The 13079-nt window shown below is 41.4% G+C and overlaps 1 protein-coding gene across 1 annotated transcript in view; it reads right to left on the bottom strand.

The window, feature by feature from the left end:
- TOPAZ1 (testis and ovary specific TOPAZ 1) overlaps window positions 1-13079 on the bottom strand; it is a 41042-nt gene that overhangs the window by 9614 nt on the left and 18349 nt on the right. Inside the window, exons 8-13 of the mRNA XM_066629157.1 lie at window positions 11672-11791; window positions 9021-9084; window positions 6881-7032; window positions 6072-6164; window positions 4782-4888; window positions 1542-1608 (exon numbers count right to left, since the gene is read on the bottom strand). Coding sequence (XP_066485254.1) covers window positions 1542-1608; window positions 4782-4888; window positions 6072-6164; window positions 6881-7032; window positions 9021-9084; window positions 11672-11791 — 603 coding nt within the window. The remainder of the gene's footprint in view (window positions 1-1541; window positions 1609-4781; window positions 4889-6071; window positions 6165-6880; window positions 7033-9020; window positions 9085-11671; window positions 11792-13079) is intronic.

A 13079-nucleotide genomic window follows, 5' to 3' on the forward strand; every position in this document is an offset into this window, starting at 1 on the left:
TTGGAATTGCTTGATTAAGCTGTTCACAATTACTGGACAAACAATGAATTTTGATCAGACATCATTCTTGTAAAATACTGTTCAGATTTAACCTGTTGGGAAATATGAAACACTGTCTCAAATAAAATAAGTTAAGAATGTTTTCAATGGTTTCTCTGATACCCAACTGTAGCTTTTGAATTTTCACTTACAGTAGTTTCTCTTAAGAGTCAAACTACAATGTTGCCAGAAATACAAGTCTTTCACATCAGGAATACATGCAATATACCATAGATAAAACACATGTTTGTTTTTCAGCCATGACTTCCAACTGAATTCCTGTTCAACTATTAAGAACAGGATGAAAAGCCAGTGGCACAAAAGTCACCAAGGCACAAGGGGCACGCTCATGCATGTCACACAAAAACGTGAGTCAAGCTAATAGAAATAGTTTTGATTGTCAGAATCGATGCTGAACATCCAGAGTTATGGCAGATGATGATGCAAAGCAGGGCTTTTCAAACTGGGGTGTTGCGACGCCCTAGTCTGTGGGCCTTGACCTCTGCCCCCTTAAGGGGCGGAAGCTGCCTGGAGGTAGGGAAGAGGCAGTGGTGCGATCCCCAGGATCCCCCTCCTGCAGCCTCCCGGGGGTGCGGGAAGCCCTGCGCGACCTTCTGCAGAGCTCCCCGCAGCAGTGAAAGTAAAAGCAGACCAATTGCACTAAAGCAGAAGTGGGGCGCGATTGCTCCGCTTTCACTTTCACAGCTGCAGGGAGCCCTGCAGAAGGTTGCGCAGGGCTCCCCGCACCCCTGGGAGACTGCAGAAGGCTTGGGTAAGTGCACCCAAGCCCCTGCAGCCCCCCTGAGTGGCATGATCCTAGGGATCGCGCTGCTGCCTTTCCCTGCCCCCGCCCCCTCCTGCCCCCGCCAGCACTTAGTGGCTCTCAAACTCTCCCAGAATAATTTGATAAATCATCATAATTTATATTATTAAATACATAATTATAATAATTTAAATTATTAAAAATTATCCCAGAATAATGAAAAAACTCTCCCAGAGTTTGAGAACCGCTGGTGCAGAGGTAAGGTAAACAGTGATATTAGCCATGATTTATGAGACAATGAATCTGCAAGCTATTCAAATCAGTAGAAAAATGTAGATTGCCATGGGCAGGTTGACACAGTGATCCGATTCCTATCCTTCAAATGAATTACTTTTTCTAGCCCTGTTTGTGAATGTTGGCAAATGCTCCGAGCAGAAAAGTTGTCAGTATGAATTATAAATAAAATGGGACCAAGGAACACCTTATCAACATTTTAGCCTTTCACGTCTCTAAAATTTTTATATCAATATTTTTACATTTCTTTATGAAAGTTATTATTGCCTTCAAGTTTACAAGTAACAGAGTTACCAAGAACTGGTATATTATTTAGCACTTTAATTCTAATTATACAGAAGTAACAGTATTTATTCTTGTAGATATCATTCTGCATATCTTGATTTGCCTAAGGGTGTAAGTACTCTCTCAAGTCTGATTTCAAGACAAAAATATGGTTCCGTACCTGAAATTCTGCTATTGCTGAATCAAAATCACCAAGGTTGGTTTTGTAGAAATGTCTTGCCTGAAATCTTAAATATCATACAGTTATTTGTTTTTGAGAAAGCTTCAATTTGAATTTCACATAAAAAGCAACAATTCAAGCCCTAAGTCATTATTTTGTCCTCCTTCTATACTGTACCCTACATACAACATACACTTGGCAGTCAAAATATCCCACTTTTGTTATGCTCTAAAAAGCATGCTCCACATGAGATGCCCAATATAGTCCAGTCTCTGAAGTCAAATGGGTCTTTGGTAATTCATCATTCAGATGGCCTATGTAAGCTACTAAGGGCCCAATCCTATGTAGTGTGTGCTGGCTTAGTAAGAACATAAGAACATGCCCCACTGGATCAGGCCATAGGCCCATCTAGTCCAGCTTCCTGTATCTCACAGCGGCCCACCAAATGCCCCAGGGAGCACACCAGATAATAAGAGACCTCATCCTGGTGCCCTCCCCTACACCTGGCATTCTGACTTAACCCATTTCTAAATAGTGCCAGCACGCACTATTGCAAATGTGCTATAAGGAACGTTTGTGGGGCTTAGCGCTGGCCAAGCACCAGGGAAAGCCTGAATTGCCAGGCGGCAGAGAGGTAGGTGGAGTGTGTTGGAAGGCAGCGTTCTGGGGTGGGGGGAGGCATGGAGAAGGAGTGGTGGGAATGGGGCAGGTGGAGAGTGGGACTGTTGGAGCTCAGCTCCACTGGATCCTGAGCTGCCAGCTGCTGCCCAGTTGAGTGGTAGGATGCTGCAGCAGCCATTTTTGGTGCTGCGGCCCCATACTCTGGGCAGCTCAGGACTGGGTTGCCGTTTCTTGTAGGTAGGGTGGGATAACTCATAAAATAAACTTCACCCATATTAAAACCAAACAACTAACAATGCAGTAGAGTCTAGTAAAGTGGTTAAACTGAACCACTCAATCCTAAAATCCACAAAAGATGAAGACATGGTTGCATAACAAAAAAGCTTCTCACATGATTATATGATCTAAGGATCACACTAATAGATTATTTTAAACATCTAACTAGCACACACGATTGCCTATGCAGCCTTAGATGGTATGGCAACTTCCTGATCCCTTGGTGTAATACACTTGAATCACAGAATGTTGAAAAGCACCCTTGAAATCATCTGGTCCAACTAGCAAGCTCAATTCATGATGCTACAGCAGTGCATAAATATACCATCCATATCACAATGGAAAGCACAGGCTGCTGGAAGAAAAAGCACATTATTGAGGATGTTTTGTTACTGAAAGTTTCCTTGCTATTGGTTATGTCAAATGTTGTTGAATCCATCCACAATATAGGGGAGTTATTTAAAAATCTAGAAAAGTGTACTCTCAGATACCGTATGTAATGGAAGATCATCAGGTGGATGATGTGGTGTTGACAATGATTCCCATGTTTTGACAGCTGGCTGACAGCTCTGGGAAGGGCAGGGCTGGCTCCACAGCTGTAATCAATCAAGGCCAATGGAGACTGATGGACACCTGAGCTTCATTTGACCTTGATGGGACTCTGAATGGACATGGACTGAAGAGATGGCTCCCCTGAACCTAATTTGGATTTAACAAGGGGCTCCAGAGGGACAGTAGACCTACAGGACAGACCCACACACTGGGAGAAGGGGACTGCCAGGACTCTGCTGGAGGACTGACACAGAGAAGGAGACTCTCTGCTGGAGAGGACACAGAGGAGGGACTCTGCTGCATTGGACTGGCCTAGGAAGACTGGAGGCTTCAGACCTTTACCCACTAAGTTAAGTGGAGTTTTGGGGAGGAGAAAGCCTCTGGACAAGAGGAACTGCAGGAAGTGTCTGTGTTTGTAGCAATAAATTTTGTTAATTGCTCAAAATGATAAGGAGTTCCGTAGTCATTCCTTTGCACACAGCAGCTGCTGTTCTTGGAAAAAGAGGTGTTACTTAGCCAAAAAGCGGGCACTGGGAGATGGAGTATTTTTTGGACAGGACATCATATATCAAAAATTTAAAGGAGATGCTTCGATAAAAGCCCATAGGTTCCCAAACAGGGGTGTCACAATACCACTGCTAGAGACACCTCATCTCTGCATCCTTAAGGGGAGGGGCAAAGGTAAAGGCAGTGACATGATCACTACAATTGTGCTGCTGCCAGGGAGGGGGGGAGAGGGTTGTTTTTTTTAAACTTACCTGAGTCTGCGTCTGTCTCCTGGGGGCTCTGGGAAGCCTGCAGGGTTCCCCAAGCCTCCAAATTGCTGCAATAAAAACTGGAAGAGGTCATTTTTTACTATTTTCAGCAATTTGGAAGCTTGGGGAGCCCTTGCAGGGGGTCCACAGAATCTCAGACTCCCCCCCCCAGGCTGGTGCTGCCTCAGCATTAGGTAATAACTGCACAACGGTGCTTGAGGTCCATCTGTTGCTAATTTTGAGGGCAGAGGTAGATGTTCATTATTCTAATGCATATCCTAAGCTGTAAGTACATGACTCGGCATCTTTTTCCCCAGTAAGACAAAGTACTGTAATTAAAAATACAGATGTATTTCCAGAACTGGAGTGGGCTGGCAAGAGTCACATTTTAGGGATGGAAGAAAGTAAGATACCTGCACTGTCTACTTTCTGCACACCAATTTAAATACTGCTGATAATGCCCTAACAGCTAGGGTCTAGTTGGTCAGGTGTTTTATTTCCTTCTAATTGCTGCTTTCCCCAGGTCAGAGCTTCTAAAACAAATTGCTCTGATAAAGCTTTAGGTTCAGTTATAATATTTTCTGTTCTAAAACATTAATTTTATTACATTTTACATACTCATTTGAAAACTATACTGCCATTTACAAAATTTATTTTAGGAATTTGTATTCTAACATAGCTTACAAGAGCCCTGGGCAGCTTACATCATATAAATCATTACATCAAAAAATGCTACATAATAAACTATTACTAGGACAAATAAAAAATACCACAGAATCACAGCATACTGAGATAAGAACTAAACATTCCATACATGTTCTAAACTAGAAGATGCACAAAATGATACATTCAAATTTTTACTACATACGCAGTTGGGAAAAATTTATTTTAAGTTATATGTTCTACTAGAACACATTTATATATGAACTGTAGTACAACTACTATAAAGTATTTGTGCTTGGTAAGCTATTTTGTGAGCTTCCTTTCTGTTGCAAAGTTATATGAATATGTTTGTAGTTAATAATAAAGTACATACCTAGAAGTAAAGACAGTTATTTCCTGACTGGAAACTTGTAGCTGGTTTAGAAACTTGATGATATAGCTAAAATGCTCACATTCAAGAACCATTCCAACATCAACAAGCTATAGTAAGAAACAAAAATGTGAAAAGGAACATTATTGAAAGAAAACTTCCTAAATATTTAAATGGTTAACTGTGTCCTTTGAGAGAGACAGTAAATACATGACTTCAAAAATGAAGTCAACAATAACACCATAAGGCCAAGCTAAATGCAGAAGCTGGCCCTTTAAGAGTTGTGTTTTTTAAAAAATACTATGATGTGGTGGCAATCTGGAGTGAAACCATGGAAAAGGGATTAGGGGGCTTTCAGACTTTGCCCCCACTGTGGTTCCAATTTGGATCACACTTTCCCATGTGCTACTTAAGAGTCAAAAAAGCTTCTAAAGAAATTCATGAAAGCTTTCCTGCCATAAATAGCATAGGTTTGTATACAGGCATGTGTGCAAGGTCCCTGCCGGGCTCAGAATGACTTGTACAGCAAAAAAAATGCCACTTCCGGAAGTTGCTTTTTTGGCTGTACAAGTCATTCTGAGCCTGACTGAGGCTGTGGGTGGATGCGCACAGCCTGCTGGTTCAGAAGACCTTTCAGAGGTGAGGGGAGCATAGCGCCAATCACATCTGAAGGTGGGGGGGTGTTCCCTGGTATCCGCAATTTCACTTAACCACGGGGGGGGGGGGGAGGTCTGGAATAGAAACCCCACGGATACCAGGGCACACCTGTACATCCAAGCGCAATCTAGGTCATAACCACAGAACAGGCAAACTATTGTAGGGGCTATCTGGAGTCAGTAATGGATTGCAGGGAGTGAATAAACTGAAATCCAGATAAGACAGAGATGCTATTGGTAAGGAGACCTTTAAACCAGGAATTGGATTGTCAACCGGTTCTGGTTCGGATTTTAAAGGATCAATGGACAAGGGGTCGCGGCCCAGTTTGGGAAACACTAGTCTACAGTAATGGAGCAAAAGGGCATCCTTCATGGAAAACTGTTGCTTTTTTTAAAACAGCTAACTTTCTTATATGAACTGCTTTGGGATCAGATATTGTTTGTTCCTCAAGTAGCATTCCCTTGTCCCTGCCTTCAGTATAAGGAGTAAAAATCAACATAAAATATGACAGTGTCATTTGGGAAATCAGTAAGATGATATGTAGCAGGAGCAGAGAGAAACTAGCATAGAAAGCAGACACACTAGAACAGAAAACATTTTTAATATTTAGGAAGGAATCAAATCATCCAGCAATACCTTGCAAGAGATGTCAATTAATTCAGGCACTGCCTCTCTTATTTTCATTATAGTCACATGCTCAAACACTTTGAGGAGAAAGTCTACCGATGGCTAAAGAAAAAGAATGTCTTAAAATCAGGATTAAATACATTGGGCATAATTAACGCAATAAATATAAGGATGCATTTTAATTTGAAACATACCAGCTGTCTCATTTACAAGGTTTCAAAGGATTTGTATCTACTTCTGAGATGTGGCTGCCACTACATGGTTGCTTGGAATTCCATAGCAGCTTTGTATCATTTGCACTGCTAAAGTGCCAGGCAATGTAATGCTGGTGCAGTGAGTAAACATGATGTCCCAAACTATGTATTGGCTATTGTCAATACATCTTTGGTAAGGAATCCCACCCACATGGTAAAAACAACCACACTGCTACGGACTTATCTTCAAGTCAAACACAGCTATTCTTTGGAAATTCCACGTATGACCCCTGTACTAGAGTTGAGCACCTACAAACATGTTTGACAGATTGCTTGGGGTGAGTGCTCCTGGACTGACAAGATACCAAGCAGCCTCCCAAATGCTTTGCAGCTTGAGGACAGTAACAAAGAGAACATCTTTCCCACCATTTTTCTTTTCCATACCTCAGTGCAAATAAGAAATCTCTGCCTCTCCCTTCACGCCTACAACAAGTGCCAAAATTGTGTGTTCATTTGGAAACAGTAAGACAAATACTCAAGGAAATAAAACTGAAAGACTTTATGATAAACAGAATAAATCACAAGCCAAAAGGTTTTTTCAAAGTGTATCATAAGATTTCTTACCAATATTTTAATTGTTATGCTACTGTGAAAAACGCAAAATAATTCCTTCATCAAACAGCACTGAAGTAAAGATGTTAGCAATTCATTTAGTATGTGTGAATCCAAGTGCACCACAGTAGTAACCTCTTTGCAGAACTCTGTAAATATCTGGACTACAGAAAACAGGATATTTGTGATATTATTAAACCTTAGCTGTATGTTATTAAAAAGCAATAAAGTTGTAAGTGGAAGTTCTACTTTATTGTGCAAGGCAATTTGTAATATTTAGAGCAGTATTTTGTCCCATATGATAAAAATAGTTATCTCCTGTAAATCACTGAAAACAGAATATCAACTTGTTTTTCTTTACAGCAATTGATGCAATAAATTTGGGATCTGGGATCACTTATACTCCTAGATGAATGCTTTTACCCATAACACCTAGAAGAAGAGCTCACTTTTGCATGTCAATCTCCTGAGCTATTTTATGACTCAGTGGTTCATATCTTTACCCGCATCTGGGAAGGAATACTAGTTAATACATCACAAACTTAAAACAAGCCTGCCTTAATATAAACAAATTCTCTAAAGAATGCCTTGCCGAACATTTTTCCAAAATATTATGGTCAAGTGTTGGGAAAATGCACTTTTCTTGACCACAGAAGCTCCATCATATCTGGATCCCCATGCAATAACTGAACTTGTTACTATGTCACATTCCCCTGAATATTCAGAAAGCTCCCTAGTCTCAGATGTACAATAAGACTTCCCCTTTCAGGCATTAAGTTAAAATATACCAAATACCAAAATAACTTACAAGACAAAACTCATTCAATCAGACCAATTCTAATTCTAATTATAAAATTCTCTATATTAGAAAACACAGTCCTCAGACTACATACCAGTGGAGCCCCTTTATTTGTGATATTTTTAACAGCAAATCTGACTCAACTTGCATCCCTAGAACTGCGTGGAGCCAGTCTTGGCCCCACCTGAACCTTCTGGAGCTGTGCTCCAGTCACCTCCGGAGGCGCTTCTGACACGCAGCCTCCACAAGCCTCACAACGGCCTCCGGAGGTCCTAGAGAGGCACTTCTGGTTTTCAGCTGAAAACTGGAAGTGCCACTCTAGGACCCCTGGAGGCCGCCTTACTGAGGCCTGTAGAGGCTGTGCATGACCTCCACGAGCCTCAGAAGAGCCTCCAGAGGCGACTGGAGAACAGCTTCAGTCGGCTCCGGAGAAATGGCCTCAGAGGCTTTCAGGGACCTTTCTGAGGCTTGTGGAAGCTGCGCATGGCCTCCATAGGCCTCAGAAGTGCCTCCGGAGGCAACTGGAATACAGCTCCAGTCACCTCCAGAAGGCTCAGGTGGGGTCAGGTCTTGGAAAGGCCTCCAGAGGTCCTAGAGAGGCACTTCCGGTTTTCGGACAAAAACTGGAAGTGCCTCTGTAGGACCTCCGGAGGCCTTTCTCCAACCTCCATGGTCCTCAGAATAGCCTCTGGAGGCAACTGGAGAACTGCTCGCTGAGGCTTTCAGAGGCCTTTCTGAGGTCCACGGAGGCTGTGCGCAGCCTCCACAGGCCTTGGAAAGGCCTCTGGAGGTCCTAGAGAGGCACTTCTGGTTTTCGGACAAATACCGGAAGTGTCTCTGTAGGACCTCCAGAGGCCTTTCTGAGGCTCGTGGAGGCTACGCGTGGCCTCAACATGCCTCAGAACAGCTCCGGACGTGATCCGAGGAAGGCTCTGTTCATGTTTGGAGCTGGGTGGAGCCCAAATTTCATGTGACTTGGTTTCACACGAAATTTGCTATTTGCATGGGTTCCAGGAACGGAACCCTCGTGAATAATGACCAATTCTGTATTTTTCCAATTATTTTACCAATTAATCCACCTGTATTTTTGCCTTTGCTTGAGACCTACATATTGAGAACTGCTGCAATACCAACATCCAAGCCTGACAACTCATCTATCAGACAGAATTCTCACTGTTTACTATTTGAAAACAGGAACTACTCTCCTACAACAGAAACACCATGATAAGTCTTGAGTTATTAATAGGATGTCTTATATAGCCATTTTATAGAATCACCTAGCAACTAGTACATGTCATTATTTAAGCTCAGTGAGTTGCTTGTGTGATAATGGTCAAATTCATTATATCATACCTGCCCGCTGCAGCAAAACTACTTCACCAATACTTATATATTTCTTGAGCATTTCATTGCAAAGCTAGAAAAAACCACACACAATATGAATGTCTAAAATATGAGAAGCTACAATCATTATAAATAAAAAAATTTAATACACAATGATTCTGGTTTAGTATGACTAAAAATGAAAATGCACAACAAATTAGTAATCAAAGGGAATGCTGTTAGTCAAACAAAAAACTGATCTACATACATTCCCCCAATGAAGCGACTATTGCATTTATTATTATATACAGAACACTTTTACAATTCAGGAGTTTCCACAAAAATCAGTCAGATTTTTTCGAAGCAGATGGCAGAATCCCCAGCAATGACAGTAGCTGAAGGAGGAGTGCAATGTCAAAATCCAAGGAAAATGCTAGTCTCAATTTTGGCAAGTACCAGACATCTACTGTTAAGTATGAAGACTTGTGCCACAAATTTCTACAATAGGATTACATTAAGAGCTCCATCATCACCTGTGATGCAAATTAAGTTGCAAGGTACTCACATTCCTTCTCAATTATAAAGCTGACAATGAAGAGACAGGACAAACCTTGGTTAAGAAAGCTTAACTACAGTTTGGTGCGATATCTGAATTGACAAATCATACCTGACTGTTCCGTTTCTAAAAGCTATTTCATTTAGGTGCAATAGCATGCACTTAGCGTGCCTGTACTGAATTTTATTACAGACAGAACACAGATACCTTTCTAAGCATTCACTCTCCAGGTGCTTAGAAAGGCTTCACTATGAGGCAAGCAACCCCTCCCTTCACTTCACTGGGAGTTTAGGACAGAATGAAAGAGGAGGTGATAATCACTTCTGCTTTGCACTTTCATGTGCTGGGGGGAAGAGAGGGGTTGCTTGCTTAGGAGTGAAGCCTTTCTAAGTGCTTGGAGAGAGACAGATTGATTTACTGCTGCCATCTCTCCCCCATTACAATGATATGTAAGGCTGGTTTTTTTCATAGCATTGAGATAAAAACCGAGGATGAAAAATCTGTGGATAATTAGGTTATACCTGTATAAATCCCACAATGGCCTAGCAGCTGTACGGCCAAGTATCTCCTTTGACTAGATGTAGTCTCCATGTGTACAGAAGTGCACTGCATAGGATACCATTTGTAACCTACTGCAGATACTCGAGAATAAGTGTATCTCACAGATAAGTTGGGCAGGTCAAATTCCAAAAATCATGGAATTTTTTATGATCCTCGGATAAATGGGGTGAATTAAACTGGGGGGGGGGAATTATAGTTTTGTCTGGTTTTACCCGAGGCAAGATCATGGAAAAATAACCACCAGTAATTGTTACCTAAGTATTGTATCGTTCCTAATTTATTAAAAATACTGTATAGTAAAGATCATAAGATACATTTTTATTCATTAACTTTTAAATTTTGGGTCTTCACAACCTTTTTATAAACACTAAGTGCACTGCAAACAACATACTGGCAGAACCATTAATTAAACCCTTCTTTAAGATGCCTGGTGTGTTCAGCCGGAGGCTCTACATATACACTTATAACACACAGTGTGCAATTCAACTCACAGTGGAGAGACAAGCAACAAGGAATGAGTGTAAGCAAGTGCAGACACACATAGTTGCAAACCGATTTACTCAGAAATGGACCCGACTACTTTCCATGGGTTTCTTAAGTAATGGCGCACTGAATTGTAGCCTGGAACTTGATTTCAAAAGGAAATGAGGATTATATCCTGCTGTTTAAAAAACCAGACCTCTGCCAAACATTTGCAAAATAGAACAGGTGCAGAAGGGTTGGGTGTGATCTTGCCAAAGAGAATGAGGTTTGTTTGATTTAAATGGAAGTTTTGAGCCCAGGCTTACTTTTTTCCTCAGGAGGAGTGAAAAGGTTAACTTTAGCTGCAGCTTGCCCTGAAGCAGCTATTTTCAACCTTTTTCATCTCAGGGCACTGACAAGGGGCTAAAATTGTCAAGGCACACCATGAGCTTTTTTATAATTGACAAGGCACACCATGCTGCAGGTGGGGGGCTAACATCCCCCAATGGCCCTAATTATAAATGACCCTCCCCCAAATTCTCATGGCACACCTGCAGATCATTCATGGTACACTAGTTGAAAATTGCTGCCCTGGAGACTAACTGCCCTAATTCTCTCTGCATTGTCCTGTTGCTCTCCTGTGGGCTTCTCCTGACTGCCATGACCCCTGAGTGTCCTTGCAGATAAGGCAAGGAGATGATCTACACTTGATTGGTGGAAATTTCTCGCCTTATAGGTGAGTATCTACAGTAAATGCATACTATGAAGGTGCACAGTATTACTTCATACATAAATGCACATCAATCAATTTCACTACCTTTATCTGCACTTATGTGATTCAACTGAAAAGCATGGTTTGAGGAAATAAGAAAACTTTATTTGTGATGGCTGCATCTGCACATGCAAGTCAACAACTATTGAACATATACATGTGAAAGGCCACAGAGAAGAGTATCTTATGCTTCACAGTTCCACTCTTATCCAGAAAACCTGATAAAGCCCTCAAACCTTGTATCCTTTTTATGCCAGTGCAAGCATTTTACGCAAAGAAGGAGAACATACTGACTTTTTACTATACCTTCTCTATCAAAAATGCTTTTACCTTTTCATTTCCTGATGTAGGAACATGCAAATACCAGCATTTTTTCCTCTGGCAGCCATTCAATGTATTGAAGTATTGTCTGCAATATCCGTATGGTAATCCATTCAACCCTAAATTAGTCTGAAATGTAACATTAGAGAGAGAGAGAGAGAGAAATAGAGAGAGATCATTTCATACCAGAGATCTCATGTGAAAACCAACAGTCTTTCTCTGTACTTCAAATCTTTCAAGTATGTCTACACTGGAGTTTAGACACGTTAAACAGAGTAAGTACAAACACTGGTAATTATGCACGCAAAATGGTGTCAATTTGTTTGCATTCTCTATGCTTTTGTATGAGCATGCAGAATCCTTTCACCATCATTTGGAGACCAAGCACTACACACAATTGTCTCTTAATGTAGTGAACATCCTAAGTGAATGTGTGTATTAGCCACTTAGTGCTAGTTTTTAACTGAAAAAGGGGCTAAAACCTCTAAAAGAAATAACAGAGGCAATTTTGTATACCCAATACAGTTAAAAACCCAACATAACATGCTATATTCCTTTTAGCCTGCATATGATTAAGGAAGCTAGTATAGTTGTGAGCTTACTATTTCTTCTAACATGAAGACTGTACGGGAGACAAACATTTTGAATATTTATAAACAAGTTCTTTTTTGTTTCTTTGCAATATTTTTCTTCTAAAGTTTTAGCCTCATTATCTCCATTTAATGGAGAGGAGTGTTATCCTTATATTTAGCATGGGGAGAGCAACTCATCACCATTATCACCACAGCATGTCATCTTCTCCAGTAGCTGTGGCTGGTCTCTTCTGCAGTAACGTTTTAGACTGCAAGTCCTCTGGGGACAAGGAGCCACGTACATACGAGGGTCGCCCAGAAAGTAATGCACCACATTTTTTTTCTCAGCTTGCAGTAATGGTACGAATGCGAAACTTTAGATATACATTATTTGAATTTTCAGGAGCGCACACACAAATTTTTGGTTTCTTCAGACAGATAGCGTAGCTGCAGCAGTGTTTCGAAATGGCGTCTGTAAGTGATGTATGTTACAAGCCGCGTGTCGTCATTGAATTTCTCACTGCGGAGAAAGAAACTGTTGGGAACATTCACAAACGTTTGTGTACAGTTTATGGAGAATCTGCAGTCTACAGAAGTACGTTTAGTCGCTGGGCACAGAGGGTGAGGCCATTAGAAGGCGGTTCAGCAGAGCTCCAAGATTTGCAGCGTTCGGGGCGGCCATCCACGGCTGTCACACCTGACAAGACGCAGCTTGCTGATGTGCTCATTCGCGAGGACCGACGCATAACTAGGCAGTTGGCGCTGAAGCTGTCAATCAGCAAAAGAAGTGTGGATGCAATCATCCGTGCTCTTGATTACTCAAAAGTGTGTGCACGATGGGTTCC

This window comes from Tiliqua scincoides, chromosome 5 (assembly GCF_035046505.1).
Source record: "Tiliqua scincoides isolate rTilSci1 chromosome 5, rTilSci1.hap2, whole genome shotgun sequence".
In the NCBI taxonomy this organism is placed as follows: Eukaryota; Metazoa; Chordata; class Lepidosauria; order Squamata; family Scincidae; genus Tiliqua; species Tiliqua scincoides.